The sequence below is a fragment of the Montipora foliosa genome, chromosome 4 (genome assembly GCF_036669935.1).
Source record: "Montipora foliosa isolate CH-2021 chromosome 4, ASM3666993v2, whole genome shotgun sequence".
Lineage (NCBI taxonomy): Eukaryota > Metazoa > Cnidaria > Anthozoa > Scleractinia > Acroporidae > Montipora > Montipora foliosa.
In genome coordinates, this window is record NC_090872.1 from 35533807 (window position 1) to 35550833 (window position 17027).

Genomic DNA, 17027 nt, shown 5'->3' on the forward strand with positions numbered 1-17027 from the left:
TTATCCGGAAACCGTTACTAAAAGTAACTTCACTAAACGGCGTCAGAATGGCTCTTAACTCGGCACAAGAGACAAGTTCGTCACACATTTGAGGTAGGAAAACTTTATTTCAAATGAGATAGTTATTTACACAATTTTTTTACGATTGGTGATTTTCCCACAAGCTGTCGCATACACCACGTATTTTCAGCTTGGGAAGCCTGTGGGAAAACGAGTGGGGACTCTGCCGGCAACGATTGCGTGACAATGTTCGAACAAAGTTTTTATTATATAACGCTGATCAAAAGTTTCCTCCCTCTTTATTTATTTCTCATTAATATTTCTCATTGAGATTTACTCTTTGAGTCTACTGGTATGTAAACATGCTTCATTTCTAAGTCGTAAATCCTTTTTCTTTAGTTTGGACTCCATATGGCTCTTACATGGACTGTTCTATGAAGTGTTTTCAACGATCAACACATGTACGTTACGTAATAATTACTAGGATAGATGTACTCAAGATGAAAAACCTCTTTTCGAATCCCCTCTTTATTGCTGCAGTAATAGACTTTAGCATTCAATGGGCGTTATGGCTGGTAGCCTCCTTTCTTCAAACGGAGACATTCTTGGATTTAGCCGGATCGTCCACTTTCATTCTCCTGACCTGGCATTCCATTCGTAAGACCGGGAGATTTCATGTGCGTCAACTTATTCAGTCTGGTTGTGTTACTTTGTGGGGACTTCGTTTGGGGATGTACCTCTTTCACCGAATTTTAAACGACGGAAAGGACGCTCGTTTTGACAAAGTTCGGGGAAATCCTATAATTTTTCTGATTTACTGGACTCTCCAAGGCGTTTGGGTGTGGATCACTTTATGGCCGACTCTTGTTTTGAACACCACGGCCAAAGATGAGAGGTTGACCTGGAAGGATTATTTTGGGTGGTCTCTTTGGCTAATTGGATTTCTGCTTGAAGCAACTGCTGATCGCCAGAAGTCGCAATTCCTTGCTGACCCAGCTAATAAGGAAAAGTGGATCTCAACAGGTCTCTGGAGTTTAAGTCAACACCCCAACTACCTTGGTGAGATCCTAATGTGGTCGAGCTTGTTCCTTCCAGCCTCTTCAGTGATGTCCGGTTACCAGTATTGGAGTGCGATTTCTCCATTGTTTGTGGCTTATTTACTGATCCGTGTTAGTGGTATTCCAATAGTAGAGAAGCGAGGCTTAAAGAAATGGGGTCACCTAGCTCGATACCAAATGTACCGTCAAAACACTGCCAAACTGATACCATACATCTGGTAGACCACCAAACCTTGTCACTTCTTGTCAGGATCCAGTAACCAACAGAACAGAACATACTAAGGATCTACCTATGCTGGAAGTCTTTATTATTGCTCATTTGTTTTTTGTTTTTTTTTTTCAGTTCTTTTTTTGTTTTGTTTTCGGGGGTAGTATAAATAAAGGTAACAGCAATGTAACACTGTAGTGAATTTAAGCTTAGGGTCGTGTTTTTGACGTAACACTGTGGATTTCTTATTGAATGATACAATGAGAATCAACTCAATTGTGTAGTCGAACTAAGTATACCACACAACTTTAGGGACCTGTTGAGAACGTTTTCTGACTCAAATCACAGAAAAAAGGAAAACTAAGTGTAAAATAAAAACGTCCAACCTTAAAAGCAAATTTTTGTATTCAAATTAGCCAACCACTGGAACAAAAGATCGAATTGTTTTTTTTGACAATCATCATCTAGTACCTATCTGGTTGGTACATTAATTACCAGAGATGCATCATTATGTGATCCTGTGTGCTAAAAAACGTTAGCATGTTATAACATCTTGTTAGGAGCTCAACTTGTATCAAAACCATGTTGATGTTCTTTTCTTGAGACAGGGACCTGTCTAAAGAAAAGAATTCCTGCTCAGAGGTTACAGTTCATGGCTTGACATTTCAAATGCTAGAGCACTGGTTGTGTATCACAGAGGTTAGATGTAACAAATTTTTCACATTGTCAACACATGACCAAACTTTGAGCAATAAAAGGGCACAACTTTAAGGCTGCATGGATGGCTTAGTTGCTTTCATTGCAGTTCCATTCAATTCCATCAGTCCCGATTTTTGCAATGTTCTTGTACTAAACAAATACATGTTCCAGCACTCGGCAATGTCCTTTTTTTACTTATGGCTGTTTCTGCTTAGGTGGCCTCATACACCCTGAGCATTTTTAGAGACATCACTGCCAAGCTGGCCACTTCTGCTGGAGAGAACAGGAGAGCCACAACACTGGGGACTTCATCCCCTACTCTTCTGTGTGGGTTCTTTAACGTTCCAGTGTCAAGGCACTTATGAACATAGAAGATATCTGTGATATGACGACTACGGTTTATAGGCCTTATCCAAGAAGACTTAAAAGTCTAACCATTTGCAGGTGTAATTACAAAGGCAGCACTTTCTCCTCAGTTACCGGATGGCAGCCCACTGCTAAACCAACTGAGCCACTGGTGCCACTGTCTGTACCTACATGTAAAAGTTGCTGCCTGTAGCTAAAAATGGATTTTAATATGTTTGCTATGATCCACCTCAATGGATACATCTTTACATACATGTATGGCCAGCAAGAATTTGTTGCAAGGAAGTTAAGCACCATTTTACAGGGTTCTTAATCAAACTGTAACCTGTAACACCTTTCACAGGTGTCATTTGTAAGCTTACAGCTTTAGAATTGTCCCCATCAAGTAGATCCATTATTTTGTCGATCAGTTGCAGTTGCAGTACTTTTCTCTTGCAAGGAAGTGTTTCTTATTCTTTATTAATTTTATTTTATGCATTTTGTAAATGAAGTAGGCAAAGGTGCAAACAATATTTTTTTCCCTTTAAGCTTTTTAAATCATTAAACCTGATTCAAAGTTCTTCAACAAATTACAAGCTACAAAAACTATGTGCAAGACTGTTTTTGCATCCAGTCACAGAAAAGAGTATTACAAAATTCAAGTCCACAGCTTATAATTGCCAACACCGTTGAAGTTAATTAAATTAATTATTAAATGCGTTGCCTCAGATCGAGTCTGGAGAATTACTTTTGTATGTGTTATGATTTTGATGAATATAGAGATTCTTAGGCAAGCACTTTAGAGTTGGGCTCAATTATACAATTATTCATTATTGAATTATTCATTACCAGTAATGATATTGTAGTAACATCATTATTCAAGGTTCATTTAAATAATCAAGCTTCGAAAGTATAACAATGCATGAATTGACACTTTTGCTGCATTGCTGCATTAGTTTTGCTTAATTCCCAATGGTGTTGTTTTCTGTACAACAGGTCTCCTATCTCCACATAGATCCCAAATTCAAATAAAATAATTCATTTGATGAAGCCATACAAAAACATGCATCGATTTCTTTTCTGCAATGCTAATAATTATTTTGCTAGTGCTTTACTGAGATATTGCTAAGATTTCAAAATAGCAGTCTTTCCTCTACATAAATAGCACAATAAACATGGCCTCAATCCGGTTGCTCTAGTTCTGCACGCATTTATCACTGCTAAAAACCAAACAAAAACCAATATTATTGTTGGTTTCTATATACATGTATTAAGGTGCTACATGTATGTAGAAGATATCCTGCAAAAAAAGGAAACCAGACTTGGTTCTAGCCTTTAATAATTCCCAATAATTATGCTACTCAAAATAATTACAATTAATCATTATTAAAAGGATGACGCAAAATCTTTTTAATAAGCTATCCTTTTTTCCTTCTTGTCACACAAGCATGACTTTAATGAGAGAATACACTCTACAGATCATAAGACAAAAGGGAGATTGCAAACAGTGCATATCAACCAGCAGTCTGTTACAAGGAAGTCAAACAAAAAATTCAAGACTTCTGTTAAGTCAAACAATGGTACTACTTAAAAGAGTAAATTTCTTTCAAACAACAAATTGTTAAAGTGCTACTATAATGGAATTTGCATCTTTCCTATCAAAGCCATTTTACAACATCAGCTTGTAGTCTGTGCGAGAAGAAGAATGTTGTTTACTATTTTTCAAATAACTCCAAAGTTTTGTTCCAGAGATATTTAAGTTTTTAAAAAATGCAAATTAGGCAAGTGATAACATCATAAACTCAACAGGATTTGGCTCAAATATGAAGAAAAGAGATATCTCAGCCACTTTCTATCAGAAATGATTGATTCGATTCTAGTAGATGTGCTCCACAATGTGTGCATACCAGTTTTGTTACCATGGCAACACTCTAGGCTCCAGACCTCCCTGGTTTTAAAGGCTTGCTGGCCACCTTTGGCATTCTATTTTGATATCGGCCAATTGTGCCCCATATGCATGATCCTGCAAGCATGTAAATATGTTAGGTCGAGTTTGTGGCCTTGATAAATGTTTTTCTAGCTTAAAATCAAGTTGGGGGGAACTGGAAAAGAGTGGGTTGTCATGGGAACCAATTTCTTTATAGCCACCACGTTTTAATGGTTTCTGCTGCAAACTGACTGAGATAGCTCTTTTTATATACTTGATGTTATAAAATTATTGCATGGGTTGAGTGAATGACATCATCAGTCCTCTCATTTGCATAATTACTTTAATTAACTATCTCCAAAACCAATGCAGATATTTCCAAATGGTAAACAGTGTTATTAATCTTTCCTGGAATTCTATGTGATAAACCTAAAAATTTAAGGGATAAAAATTTCATCATAGTACCACTTTAAATTTTCAAACTTTTCCTCATAAGATATTACAAAAGAGTATTAAATTTTAATTGTATGTAGTCATATCTCATTTGCTGTAATATAGTTTCTACCATTTATCAGAAACAAGAAGACCGAATCCTTAAGTTTCACAGCCTACTAATTACAAGAATGGTTGACAAATCCAAAGCAATTAGAACACTCATAACTATACTGTTCATTAACAACTGTTGTAATTATGAATAAATTAAATTATTTTTGTGCCTGTATAGGTCATTAAAGCATTATTGCAAGACAAAATATTTTTCTTAAATCCTTTTCAAGGTGAAACCACTCAATTTTTATCCAGAAGCTGATATAGTACAGACTACAGTACATACAACATCTTTTCCACAAATATATGCAGCAATAATTTAAAATGCTGTGTCTATATGACTGGCAGCTGGTCACATTCTTAAATATACTTGGTTCTCTGCAACTCCAATAATTCAATAACAAAAAGGTAGCAAAAAGTGCTAAACAGGTTTTGCCATTATTATCAACATCATCTACCTGTACATGCAGTGCTAACTGTTTGGGTGTTCAGATCCTTGGAACTGTTTATTGGTGTTGTTTGAAATGTGTCAGCCTTAAACATGCCCAACGTTTTACAGATATGAAAACCTTGAATGGCTGCCAGACATTAAGACACTTTCAAATTTCAAATGCTCGAATGGGACCATTTCTTCAACTACATGTACATTTAGGCTAATCCTTCTTTATAGATGGCAAGATGTCTTTGTCAAGTTTTGGGAGAGTCGTGTTAACATCTCATATTTAACATATCATTATAATAATTACAAACGCCTACTAAAATATAGTCTCCGACAATAGCAAGATTTACAATAAATAAAGTGTGCTGAATGAAAATATGTTCCATGATGTTAAGTTGAAGTATTACTGTAACAGTAGTTAATTTAATTAGGTTAGCTACAAATTTTTCTATTATAATAACATTTTAATGTTTTTCCTGGCTAATCATTACAAACTGCTGCAAATCTGTTACTCCAAAGGAATCAAGAAAAAATAACCCTGCATTATAAAAGCTGCAGTGGGATATTACATATGTTGTTTTTATTCATACTAAAATTTGAGTCTTATGTCAAAGCATTATATTTTCATCAACATTTTCCTCACTGGAATAATTAGCTGGGTCTTCCCCAATGACCTCTTGTTCTTGGTCGGATCCATTTGGAGAGTCGCCCCGAACAGACACCACATCTTCAGGACGAAGTATTGGTATAATACTTTGTTCAGGCCAGATCCATGGCTTGTAGCTAGGAGCATGTTCAGCCTTCCATGCTTGATAACCAAGAGCAGCCTTGTGAACTTTGATTACAACCTAGTAAGATATGTACAGACCGTTGTAAGGCAAGCCAATGAATGTACATGTAGTAACACTTATTAACGGGGACATAGTTTTTGACTTTGCTTAAAGAGACAGTGTTCCATTATGCCAGCAAACTTCAAAACACTAAAAGACGTCCTTGCATCAATAAAAACCAAAAAATAATGCTGTAGTTTTGTTGCCAATTGACGTGCACTCATCAGAAGCTATTCTTTGTTGTTTGCAGCCAAGGATGGAGAGGATGGAAATGGATTGATCGAAACTTGGCTTGGAAATGGATTGATCGAAAAACTGGCCAGTTAGGGACGAATAGCTTTTTGTGCCATAAATATATTTCATATCTTGTCAGTGGGTTGTGTTTTAATAGGAATGTAACATAATTATGTGTGAGCTAAAGTACTAAATAAATTGAATTTACATTATTACCCAGTTTTGACCTAAAAACAGCAAATTAAGCATGACAGTTCCCCTTTAACGGGAACATTTAACAAAGTGGGAAGAAGAGGGGGATGCAATGGCATCAAACTCTGACCATTTTTAGGATGGTCTTTGGGGAACATATCATGGCATAGCAAAACGCTTGGTGTGTTGTACAGTTGGTGGTTTTCCATTTTTCTGAAAAACATTTCAAGATTTCACTTCTCAGGCAACTGAATAATAAATAATTTAACTTAAGTTGTAATATGCAATTTTAGGAGGTTGACGAACCAGTGGTTTTAGACATTTCTCTTATTTTTGTAACTGTTTGTTTTTTATGCAACTGTTAGTTGGTTGACAAATAAATGTATATATGACTTTCTTCATGGTTTGTGGGGTTGCCACATGCAATACACCTCAAGCTTCTAAGCCTCCATCAATTTATTATGCTATAAGAGAGTCATAATTATTACAAATGCATGATTACCTTGGGAGCAATCTTTGTTGAAGCCCGATTAACCAACCACTTTGGTAAGTGACCTACACGTAAAGGGACATGATGAAAATAGTAACTACAGTGTAAAGAAAAGAAATAAAACCTTACAAAAGCCAATTCATACATTCAACCTTTTTATTTTATTCTTGCTATTTTATTTCTAAATTATAAAGATTCAGTAAAACAAGAAATAAAATAAAATAAATGTAGCATGCTATTCACCAACTTTCAAATTAAAATTGAAAGCTCAATTACTTATATTCTTTTAACCTGAGTGCAGTTGACAAAAAAAGAGTTAAATTGAATTTTTATTAAACTAATAAGAAATGAAAATTGACAGGCACTTGACAGTCCTATTAGAAAATTTTCAATCATGGAAGCCGCCAAGTATTAATCATCATGCATCGTCATCAATTTACAATAAGGCATCCTTAGATGAGTATTTTAAATTTACTTATTGAAATTCCTTGTCTCTGACACACTAACTAACCAGATGAAGTATTAGTATCAGCCTTCTCAATTGTAAATGTCTAAATTGAAAAAATTCCCTAGGGAAGCATGCCCCCAGACCCCCCCAAGAAGCTTGCGTCCTTTGGGCACTCGCTTTGGTGCACTTTCCTTATGACCTGCTCCCCAAAAATATTTTGAGAAGGCTGTAGTATTAGTATGTAGAAATAAATTGACGTTCATCACTTACATGTGCATAACCAAACATCCATCAAGGTAAGCTCTAACTTTAAAAGTGATTTTTTTAAAATAAAAAGTTCAGGTCTACATTTGTAAAACAAGGGAATTTAAATGCATTAATAAAATTATTTCAATTTTTCTCATGACTTACCTTTCAAATCCATTTGGGATACGTATGTCACAGAACATCCTTCTCCTTTTCTTTGAACAAAATATCCACTTAAAATTGACTGACCACGGATAAAACCTTTCTTAACTGGAATATCCTTACAAAAGAAGGGACAAAAAGCATTAGCTACTCAATAGGCTAGTTTAGAATTGTGCAGCAACAAAAGAACAGAGTAGAGGTTCAGGGGAATAATTTGCATTTTCCTTTGTTTTGAACAATACAATAATTATGCTAGTTATTCCCCTGAACCTCGACACTGTTCTTTTGTTGCTGCACAATTCGAAACTAGCCTATTCCAGTACCAAAAACAAAAATCTAACACTTCATATCAAATGTTTGCATATTTTAGAAGCCTAGCTATACCTTGTGATACACAGTGTGATTAAAGATAATGAAGTCATCATCCGTGCAATTCCATGACCTCTGGGTCACAAAATCCCTGTTCTTCATTGGGGTAGGACACTTAACTGAAAAAAAAAATCAGTCCCTTTAGTTAATAAACATCAAAACCAAGTTGAAATTGAGAAGTCATACGGCACTTAGCTGGACAAATTAAAATTAAGCAATTCCCTTTATCTTTATCCACAAATTTCTCAGGTGTCTAGAAGAGACAATAATTGCCTATAAATTGTCAAGCTAAGTGCAAGGACCACTTCTCTGTATAATACTAACATTGTTTCAAAAAGTGAAGCGCTGAAGTCAGAAATGGTAGGAGTGGTAGTTTTGACTCATCAGGAGCATAAATCCCAATTTCGACATGGTTCTAATGTTCTTTCAAACAGCTCCCAAATACCAGCACATGGTTTCCTATTCATCTCAGGATGTACATTTACTGTCCCAAAATACATGTACATACCATCCGAGACTGAATTCATTGTAAACTTAAGATACAATCAGGCCTTCTGATAGGGTGCGATTAAAAAATGCAAATTATGCGATTTTTTCAGGGCAGATTGTGCGATTAGAAAGGCCAATTATGCGATAAATAATGTAAATTATGCGATTTTTTTCTCAGCAATTTTAAGCTTGTTTTATACGGTCTCAGGTTAAGAAAAACACTTTTTTGCTGTTCTAAAGACATTTTGAACACAAAGGAACAGTAATTATGTATCTCGATCGACAGTAGTTGGGATAAATAAAAGTTGAAAAGTTGAAAGGACACAGCTAACATGCCAAATGAATGATCAAGGTGCTCGTCAACCACGAACTTCCGAAGATGGTCAATCACAATAGGGCCATACCCCCATTTATACGACAGAAAATAAGCCGCGGCTTTCTCTGGCCACGGCTTACAGAAGACTCGAATGTTCACCCCGTATAAATGGTACAAAATCTATGTTCACGTCTTTTTCAAGCCGCGGCTAATATTGACCTGGGAATATATATTCGTATAAATAGTTCCTTTTGCGTATTTTGTACACCGTGGCCAGAGTAAGCCGCGGCTTATTTTCTCTCGTATAAAAGGCCCTAATATTGCACGGTGAGAAAAACATCAGTCCATCGTCCACCTGGAGCGTACCTGTGAGGTACTTTCTTGCTCGATTGTGAGCTGTCAGATCGGGAGGAATGTGGGAAGTTCCTTCTTCGTCGAAGAAAAAGCGAGCGTTTTCACAACAAACTTATCCATGTGTAAGTTTTTATCAGTTTTCAACGAAAGAAACTACATTTTGCCGAAAAACTTACAACTTCGCTTATTTTTCACAAATCTCTTCCATAAGAGAAGGCAACTGTGTCATTTCAGTGGTGTGTATATAAGGGCGTGTTTGTGTTCCAATAGAAGGAGACTCGTACCAGGTCCCCGACATGAAACGTAATGCCTTGAACTTCGAATGTTTACGAAATCGAAGGTGACAAAGGTTTTTTAGCCTTTTTCCAAGATAAATCATCTTAAAAATGGCGTATTTATGCAGGAATTTCTAAGAAACGTCTTGATTTATGTTTCATTTTATGAATTTTGTGCGTCCTTTTGTGAATTATGCGATTTCTCGTGAATTGTGCGATCGGATGCGATTTGAGGTCGATTGTGCGAAATCGCACCATCGCGTAATATCAGAAGGCCTGTACAATGTATGCTATGTACGTAAAAGCCTACTAACAGGGATTATTATGTTCTTCCAACCAACCAAGCTAAATTGTGATCAAATTTACAAAGCTACATAAGTTGGCAACCCGCAAGACTGAGGGGGTCAGATACAGTAACTGGATGCTGTATAGATACATGTTCTTTCCTTCTCAGTCTTTCAAGCCTGAACAAGAAAAGACAGATACAGAATAGCTCGGAGACAATATCCCCAGAGATTAAGCACATAAAATATTTATTGACATCCTTAGTGCAAATAGTGGCTGAGATTAATTTACCTCATAAACAAGAAAGACAATTCAAGGCTGCTGTCAAAGAAAATTTTCTGGGAGCCCTTCAGGCTTCCAACATTAAAAGTTAGTAGCCCGAGTCATTTTTTCAGGAGCCCAGAATGCTGCGCGTCCATCCCTTCCTTAACCACTCAATCCTGTGCACATTTCTTTTGTGTTTTGACGATGCATTATTTAAGTATCCGTGAAATTTTTGCCTACTCTTAAAACCACTTTATTTAGAATGATCAGTCTAGCTGTGATTGAACAATGTTTATTGCCTTCCACAGTACTCTTGCCCTAGCTAGAATGAAATACATTCCTTTGCTTCTCAATATGTAAAACTAATTCTAGTTAAGTATTTGTGCTGAATTGTATTTGACAATTAAAGCATTTCTAGGAATACTGTATATGACTTGTATTTGACAAAGAAAATCTAAGTACACACTGAAATCATAGCAAAGTTGTCATGTTTCACGATTTTTAATTGTGCCAACTTTCTCTGATACACACATGGGCATCACTCACAGCTATTTTAGTTTCATTTGGGATCAAGCTATTTAAGCTATTTCAATTTAACTCAGCTTCTACGTCTTTCAACATTTCATGCTGGGATAGTAAAAGTCCTTTGTTTGCTGGCTATTTTTTCGCTTGCATGTCTCAAGTGCATAAAGTTCCAGGTATTTGGGGTTAGGGAAGCATAATTTATGATCAAGACGATTTTCCATATTTGGGAATCACATTGGGACCCTATTCTCCGTGCGCTACTGGGAGGAAACGTATGAAATGAAAAGCACTCAGCGCTGCAATATTATTTCCATATTTACAAGTTAAAGAGTTCGTTTATTTGTGGAATTTGCTTAGTTGCCATTCTCTCCAACCATGTCGCTTTTTTGATCGTTTAATCTCAAGGAAGAAAGTAAGGATGAATCATCTTGTGATAAGTTAGGCACTCGTTCGGGCTAGGTGACCGGGCAACCATTAGACAGCAGCCTTGCAATTATATGTGTTGTCATGTTGTCTATTACAGAAAGACTCTCCACTAAAATGTTCACAAATGTTGTTAAGAGATAATAGTTACTTGACAAATAACTAAATAATAATACAGTACCGCTCAAAGGTAAGTTGACAGTCTTGACTCGATCCTCGAAACTTGATTCTCGCGTCACGAAGGTCGAGACGTTCGAGTTTCGAGACGCGAGAATCGAGGCTCGAGAATCGAGAGTCGAGAAAGATGGACTTTGGAATATGCATAAACTCGAGAAGAACTCGAGAAAGTGATTTAGGTCTCGAAGAAATGAACAATTCCGCTAACAGAGCCTTTGTACGCAATATTCATGTCGACTCTAAGCAAGCTTTCAATGTTCTTGGCCCGCAAAAAAAAAATTATCTTCATTATCCTTCGGCATGTAGAAAAAATAATAACGCCGCGATCTTATTCACTTGTTCTGACAAAAATACACGAGTTTCCGATGGGTTCCCCAGGCAAAAACCCAGTCACAAACTAGCAAAATGACCATGGACATATAATTTATCAGAGTAAAAAGGGGCCTCGTTCGAAAGTTGGCGTTGTAATATCAACAAACTGGAATTCCGCATTAACTACCGCATCTTTCCCATTGTGACAAAAGCTGAATTGAAACTTTATCATCAAAATCATCAAAAGATGAATGGTCAATTATGGTCTCAATTCTGCTTGCTCGTTTTGGATGTCAAGAGAATCGAAAGAGGAAATATAACATGCTCTAAAAACTCGCACGGGTATACGCAATTATTCATTTATTGCTGTATTAAGCCAACACCACGCACGGCACAATTGAGTAAACATGAAAATCTTCACTCGTTTGTTGCATGAAAACTTCTCAGGTACATTAACCATGCACATGAACTGACACAAATCGTGCAACTCGCGAGTGACTGTCAACTTACCTTTGAGCTGTACTATAATATTTTTATTGAGGCCTAACCCTGAACAAGACAATTTGCTCCAGCCTTTTTATTCCACAACAGGATTTAATCATATTGTTTACTTTTTCATAGTTACTGTACCTTATTAATGGTACATTCTGCAAGTGTTCGTACTCAGCAAAGGTACATTGTACAATTTACCCCAGTTAGTAACCACTTACTTGAATAGTAACCTATATCGTTGTATCTGTCAAGCTGACAGATCTCATAACATTCCACCATATTCTCATCCCAGCATCTCCTGTAATCCCCATCATGAAGGACATCATACATTAATGAGCAGGAAACATCACTAAATTTTGCCACAACCTGTAACAATTAAAAGAAAATTAAATATCATCATGGTTACATACCGTAAGAGACAAGAATAAATTATGTGACACAAAACTACATGTAATCAATATTAATTATCATTTATCACATAACAGCAACTATTATGATGACCCTGGGGATGAGAATGCCACTGCTGCTGCTGCTGACAAAATCTTGTTTGTTCTTCTGAGCATCCAAAAAATACATTACATGTACATCAATAACTAACTAAATTAACTAAATTTAGGGTTAGTAAGTAACTAAATTTTGTTTCCCATGTACTTCAGTCTACCCTTTGGTTTCAAAGTCTAATTTAAAAGGTGTTTGACAGACTTCAGAACACTGTGAGTCAACACACTGTGACAATAATTATTATTATTATTATTATGTTATTGTCTTTGGCCATTATGTACGATTGGAACTGCACAATCTGCCAGCCCATAAATCAACCACAGAAATTACTATAACGAGTTCCGTGCAGATAGAATCCCTTTCTACTCTTCTAGATTTGTAAATGAAGTTACCAAAAAGGAATTCGAGTGGGGCAAATTCCCACTGCTCCCACCAAACACTTAAATTTTCTGGATAACTTGTGGAGTCATGTAGCTGACCTTGTAGGGTTTTTGACCAGAGACCAGGCCCCTCTTATCTGAAACACTGCATAGAGTCTCCAGTAGCTCAGTAGTCAGAGTATCAGACAAGACTACTGAGGGTTATGGGTTCAAATCCAGAGTTTCCAAAGGATGTAATTGCTACACAAAAATTGGCACCCATGCAGATAAAACCATACCCTGTGAGCAGATCAGAGTCTCTTTCAATTTTCCTAGATAAGTCGGAAGAGGAAAGAACCAACTTATCTAGGAAGATCAAAAGAGACTCTGCTCACAGGGTAATAAAACCAATCAAAAACCTCTCAAAGTCATAGACTCAACATATACATGTAGAATACAATCCAAAGTGCAACAAGGACAGGGTTCTGAAACTAGGTACTCATTGGTGGAGGGTGAGAGCTCTTGAAAATTAACCCTAATAGCAGTTACATAATGCTGATTTAGTTTACCATTTGAGTAAAGAGCAAACTGCTGAAACCTAAAGTCCCCTGATGCAACGTCCAGAGTTTGATTCGAGTTCGGAATACTTCAGATTGGATAGAAATTTCAATCCAAAAAAGTGTTCAATTCCATTCAGGGCTTTATCTACAAAGTACAATTTAATGCTCCAATATCTGTTAACCCAGTTGTTTTGTGTTTTGCATACATAAGAAATCAGTGAAAACAACAAAATATCTTTAGTCAGCTTTTCCATGTTTATTGATTGCATTGACTGAAACAGCAATAAATACCAACAATGAGCGACAAAAGTAGTTGAGACACTCTTAGGAAAAGACGCTTTTCGATACTTAAGCATTTGTTCTATTTTATTTGCATCTAGTGTTAATTCTCTGAAACCCCCGGCCCCCCAATTCAATGTTGAGTAGGCGCTATGGTCTGTGCAGTCGAAGAAATAGAAAAATCAACATTGTTTTGGGGGAAAGGGAGGGGAAATGTATCCAAGACGCAGAAAATCGAATTTTACTGCCAAGTGTCTCTACATTTTTGTCGCTCATTGTCTGAAACAGTAAACTTGTTTCTTTTACAGTAACCGGTGTAGTACTTAATTGAAATTCCTGCCATCGCTTTATTCCGGGATTTGGGTTCTTCTCATGGAAAAATTACGGCAAGCTTACTCATCAGTACAAAAATTTACGGAAATTATCACCTTTTTTAGAAGTAAAATTTTGCGTGACATTTGTGCGCGACATCGCCAATTTAGGGTGTCGGTCCTCTCCACCTTATTTCTCTCCGAAAAAGGAATGAAATAATAAGGTAATTGTTGAAATACAAACTACCGGTGGTAATCCTAAAGCAGGCTAACTTTGAGTGATTCAAACGACCGCTGTACAGGAAAATCAACAGGTAACCACAGTCAACCACGGGTAACCATGAACTGACTAAATCAATCTTAATAGTATCCTTTTTACCATCATTTGGTTACCCGTGGTTACTCGTGGTTACCGGTGAAAAAACTACAGTTATCTGCATTAAATAATCGTTATTAAAAGCTGAACTGAAAAAGGAAGCAAAAACTTTGTACAATAGGAATTAAAATGAGACACTACATGTATGTTATAAAGGTAACTTTTGGGCTCAGAAGGCACGTTTTTATTGGTTTAGCGACAATTGACAGTGTGTAATAACATCATTTTTACATCACACTTGCGTGTTAGAAGCATTCCGTTAACAGCAATCTGTTCAGCGGACAAAATTACATAAGATCACTTGTTTCATGATCACGCTTTTGAACTTCATGTCATGACTTCTCAATGTTTTATCAATGGTAAAGCATTTAAGATTAGAATAAATTCATTAACTTTTCGATATAAATGGTTTACCAATGGGAAACCGTTGGAAATTCGCCCAGTAAAAGTGTAAGAAGCACCAAAACCATTGGTTGATATAAAATTTGATGTGATCAGTACAATGCCGTTATCAAAATGATATGAACATATTGCTGTGACGTCATTATGAGGTCATTAATTTTGTAATGGTAAAGTATTGTATTGAGGTTGCAGACAGAGATTTTTGCCAAAGAACGATACAATTTCTGTTTTTTCATCAAAATATGACAACTGAATAGAGAAACACTTGTAGCCATGATGGCATAGTGAGAACTGCGTTGAATGAAAGTGAGGTAGACACTCTTTGACGTTTCAAGAGTGAAAAAGCGGCAATAAACACCACCTTGAGGGCTAAATATGGATCCATTTATTAACGGGATACACCAGGTTTCGTCTTTGTATTGGAATTTCGGTAAGAAAAAAAACACTTATCAGTTTTTCTTTAGTCAGGAATCACTCTTAACCACACATTTAGTCGCTTTTGTAAAAATAAACTTGCTAGAGTTTGGATATATAAAGGAAATCACCACAATTTGCTTAATTAAATAGCCTCCAGACAATGAGCGACAAAAGTAGTTGAGACACTCTTAGGAAAAGACGCTTTTCGATACTTAAGCATTTGTTCTATTTTATTTGCATCTAGTGTTAATTCTCTGATACCCCCCGCCCCCCAATTCAGTGTTGAGTAGGCGCTGTGGTCTGTGCAGTCGAAGAAATAGAAAAATCAACATTGTTTTGGGGGAAAGGGGGGGAAATGTATCCAAGACGCAGAAAATCGAATTTACTGCCAAGTGTCTCAACACTTTTGTCGCTCATTGAAGCTTTTTGCTATATAATATAAGACTTTGCCAACTCGCCCTCAGTTGATCGCGATATTTGGTATAATATTCCTTAGTACAGCAAGAGGCACCAGCACGAAATTCCGACGAAATTTAATTTTTAAAAAAATAAATTATTCTACCATGCAGTTCCGTTTCTAGATTTCGAATTCTGCTTTATTATAAAGCCGATTTTGGATTTCCAAACGATATTCTCATTCACAAATTAAGGGCAAGCTCATCTTTGCAAGGAATACTGACCACATTAGCTTAAGCAAACAAATCCCCAAAACAACCGGGTTGCCTTTGATGAGGATGTTGTGTTCATTGAACACAAAATGTCTTGAAGTGAGTGAACATGTTTAAGTGCCATAAAAGGGCCATCGATAATCTTATAACAATAACAATGCTAAGTTACAAAAGACCATTTCCCGAAAGTGGTACAAACTAAGCTCACTATACAACCACCAATAGTACGGTAAATATTAAAATTTTCTTTTCATGTTGGGACCGCAATAAGTTAAAGTTCCAAGATGGACTTGAGCGATAAATTTACTCTAAAGACTTTTGATGGAAGAGTTCTTCCAATATTTGCAAGTCCTTTTAAACTAAACAGTAATAAGGTGCTGTGGAGTCAAAATTTACGCTCTTGGTGATCTCTTGGTGATCACGGTTAGACTGGACTTTGTTCGAACGAATTATGCTTACCTTTATGAGCCTAATCGTTGAACCGTCTATGACTTTGCAGAACACTTTGGTTCCCTGTTTATCATAATGTAAATTCCACCCATCGACACTCTCTGCCAGTCGGCGAAAATGCTCAAAATCTTCTGCCTTCGCAGGCCGGACTTCACCAACTTGCATCGAACACCCTTGGACACAAGAAAATCCCTTACTCCGAACAAGTGCGCCTTGCTCAACAGTGCTTCGAATGTGTTTTGTGTTGTGTTTCAAATAGTTTCACTTGACATCGGAAATGACTGACGAACGATAATTATAAATTTCAAGCAAGGATGGTCGCGAGAAGTCGTTGCTCTATTCTGTTGTACAGTTTTAAAAAGGTCACCCTCTTCACTGAATGTGTGATTAGATGACGTAGCGGTGGACGTAGCGTAGTTCACCTCGTTGACCAATGAGAGAAAACTTCGTGATCCGAGGGCGAGCAGAGATCAAAGCACGTGGGAAGTCACAAGCTGCGGTTTTCATTTCCGAAACTGCGTTGTTTTGTAATCTTTACGGAATTCAGCGAGAATGAAAACAATTTCATGTGAAGACTAGCAGTCTCTTTTTAATTCTTT

At 36.7% G+C, this 17027-nt stretch overlaps 2 protein-coding genes across 3 annotated transcripts; one reads left to right on the forward strand and one right to left on the reverse strand.

Moving 5' to 3' along the window:
* The first annotated feature begins 296 nt into the window (after positions 1-296).
* LOC138000704 (uncharacterized) lies at positions 297-6615 on the forward strand. Of its 2 annotated transcripts, none has more exons than XM_068847315.1 (2): positions 297-1965; positions 6303-6615. In XM_068847315.1, exon 1 carries the CDS (start codon positions 423-425, stop codon positions 1278-1280), a length of 858 nt encoding a protein of 285 aa, XP_068703416.1. In that variant the 5' UTR covers positions 297-422; the 3' UTR covers positions 1281-1965; positions 6303-6615. The 2 variants fall into 2 exon arrangements, with proteins under 2 accessions (XP_068703416.1, XP_068703415.1); XM_068847314.1 differs by lacking the exon at positions 6303-6615 and adding an exon at positions 2181-4958.
* Positions 2774-16799, reverse strand: LOC138000705 (START domain-containing protein 10-like). The gene is made up of 6 exons (XM_068847317.1): positions 16438-16799; positions 12324-12471; positions 8209-8312; positions 7828-7942; positions 6981-7033; positions 2774-6070 (listed from the first exon to the last, which is right to left on the reverse strand). The coding sequence occupies exons 1-6, from the start codon at positions 16591-16593 to the stop codon at positions 5831-5833; spliced, it is 816 nt and encodes a 271-aa protein (XP_068703418.1). The 5' UTR covers positions 16594-16799; the 3' UTR covers positions 2774-5830.
* Between the last annotated feature and the right edge of the window lie 228 nt (positions 16800-17027).

Excerpts from the sequence above, each read along its gene's own strand:
- LOC138000704 (XM_068847315.1), top strand. The coding sequence starts at position 423 with ATGGACTGTTCTATGAAGTGTTTTCAACGATCAACACATGTACGTTAC.
- LOC138000705 (XM_068847317.1), bottom strand. The coding sequence starts at position 16,593 with ATGCAAGTTGGTGAAGTCCGGCCTGCGAAGGCAGAAGATTTTGAGCAT. Across the intron at positions 8,313-12,323 it reads CGATATAGGTTACTATTCAA|TTAAGTGTCCTACCCCAATG; the intron begins GTAAGTGGTTAC and ends TTTTTTTTTCAG. Across the intron at positions 7,943-8,208 it reads ATCACACTGTGTATCACAAG|GATATTCCAGTTAAGAAAGG; the intron begins GTATAGCTAGGC and ends TTCTTTTGTAAG.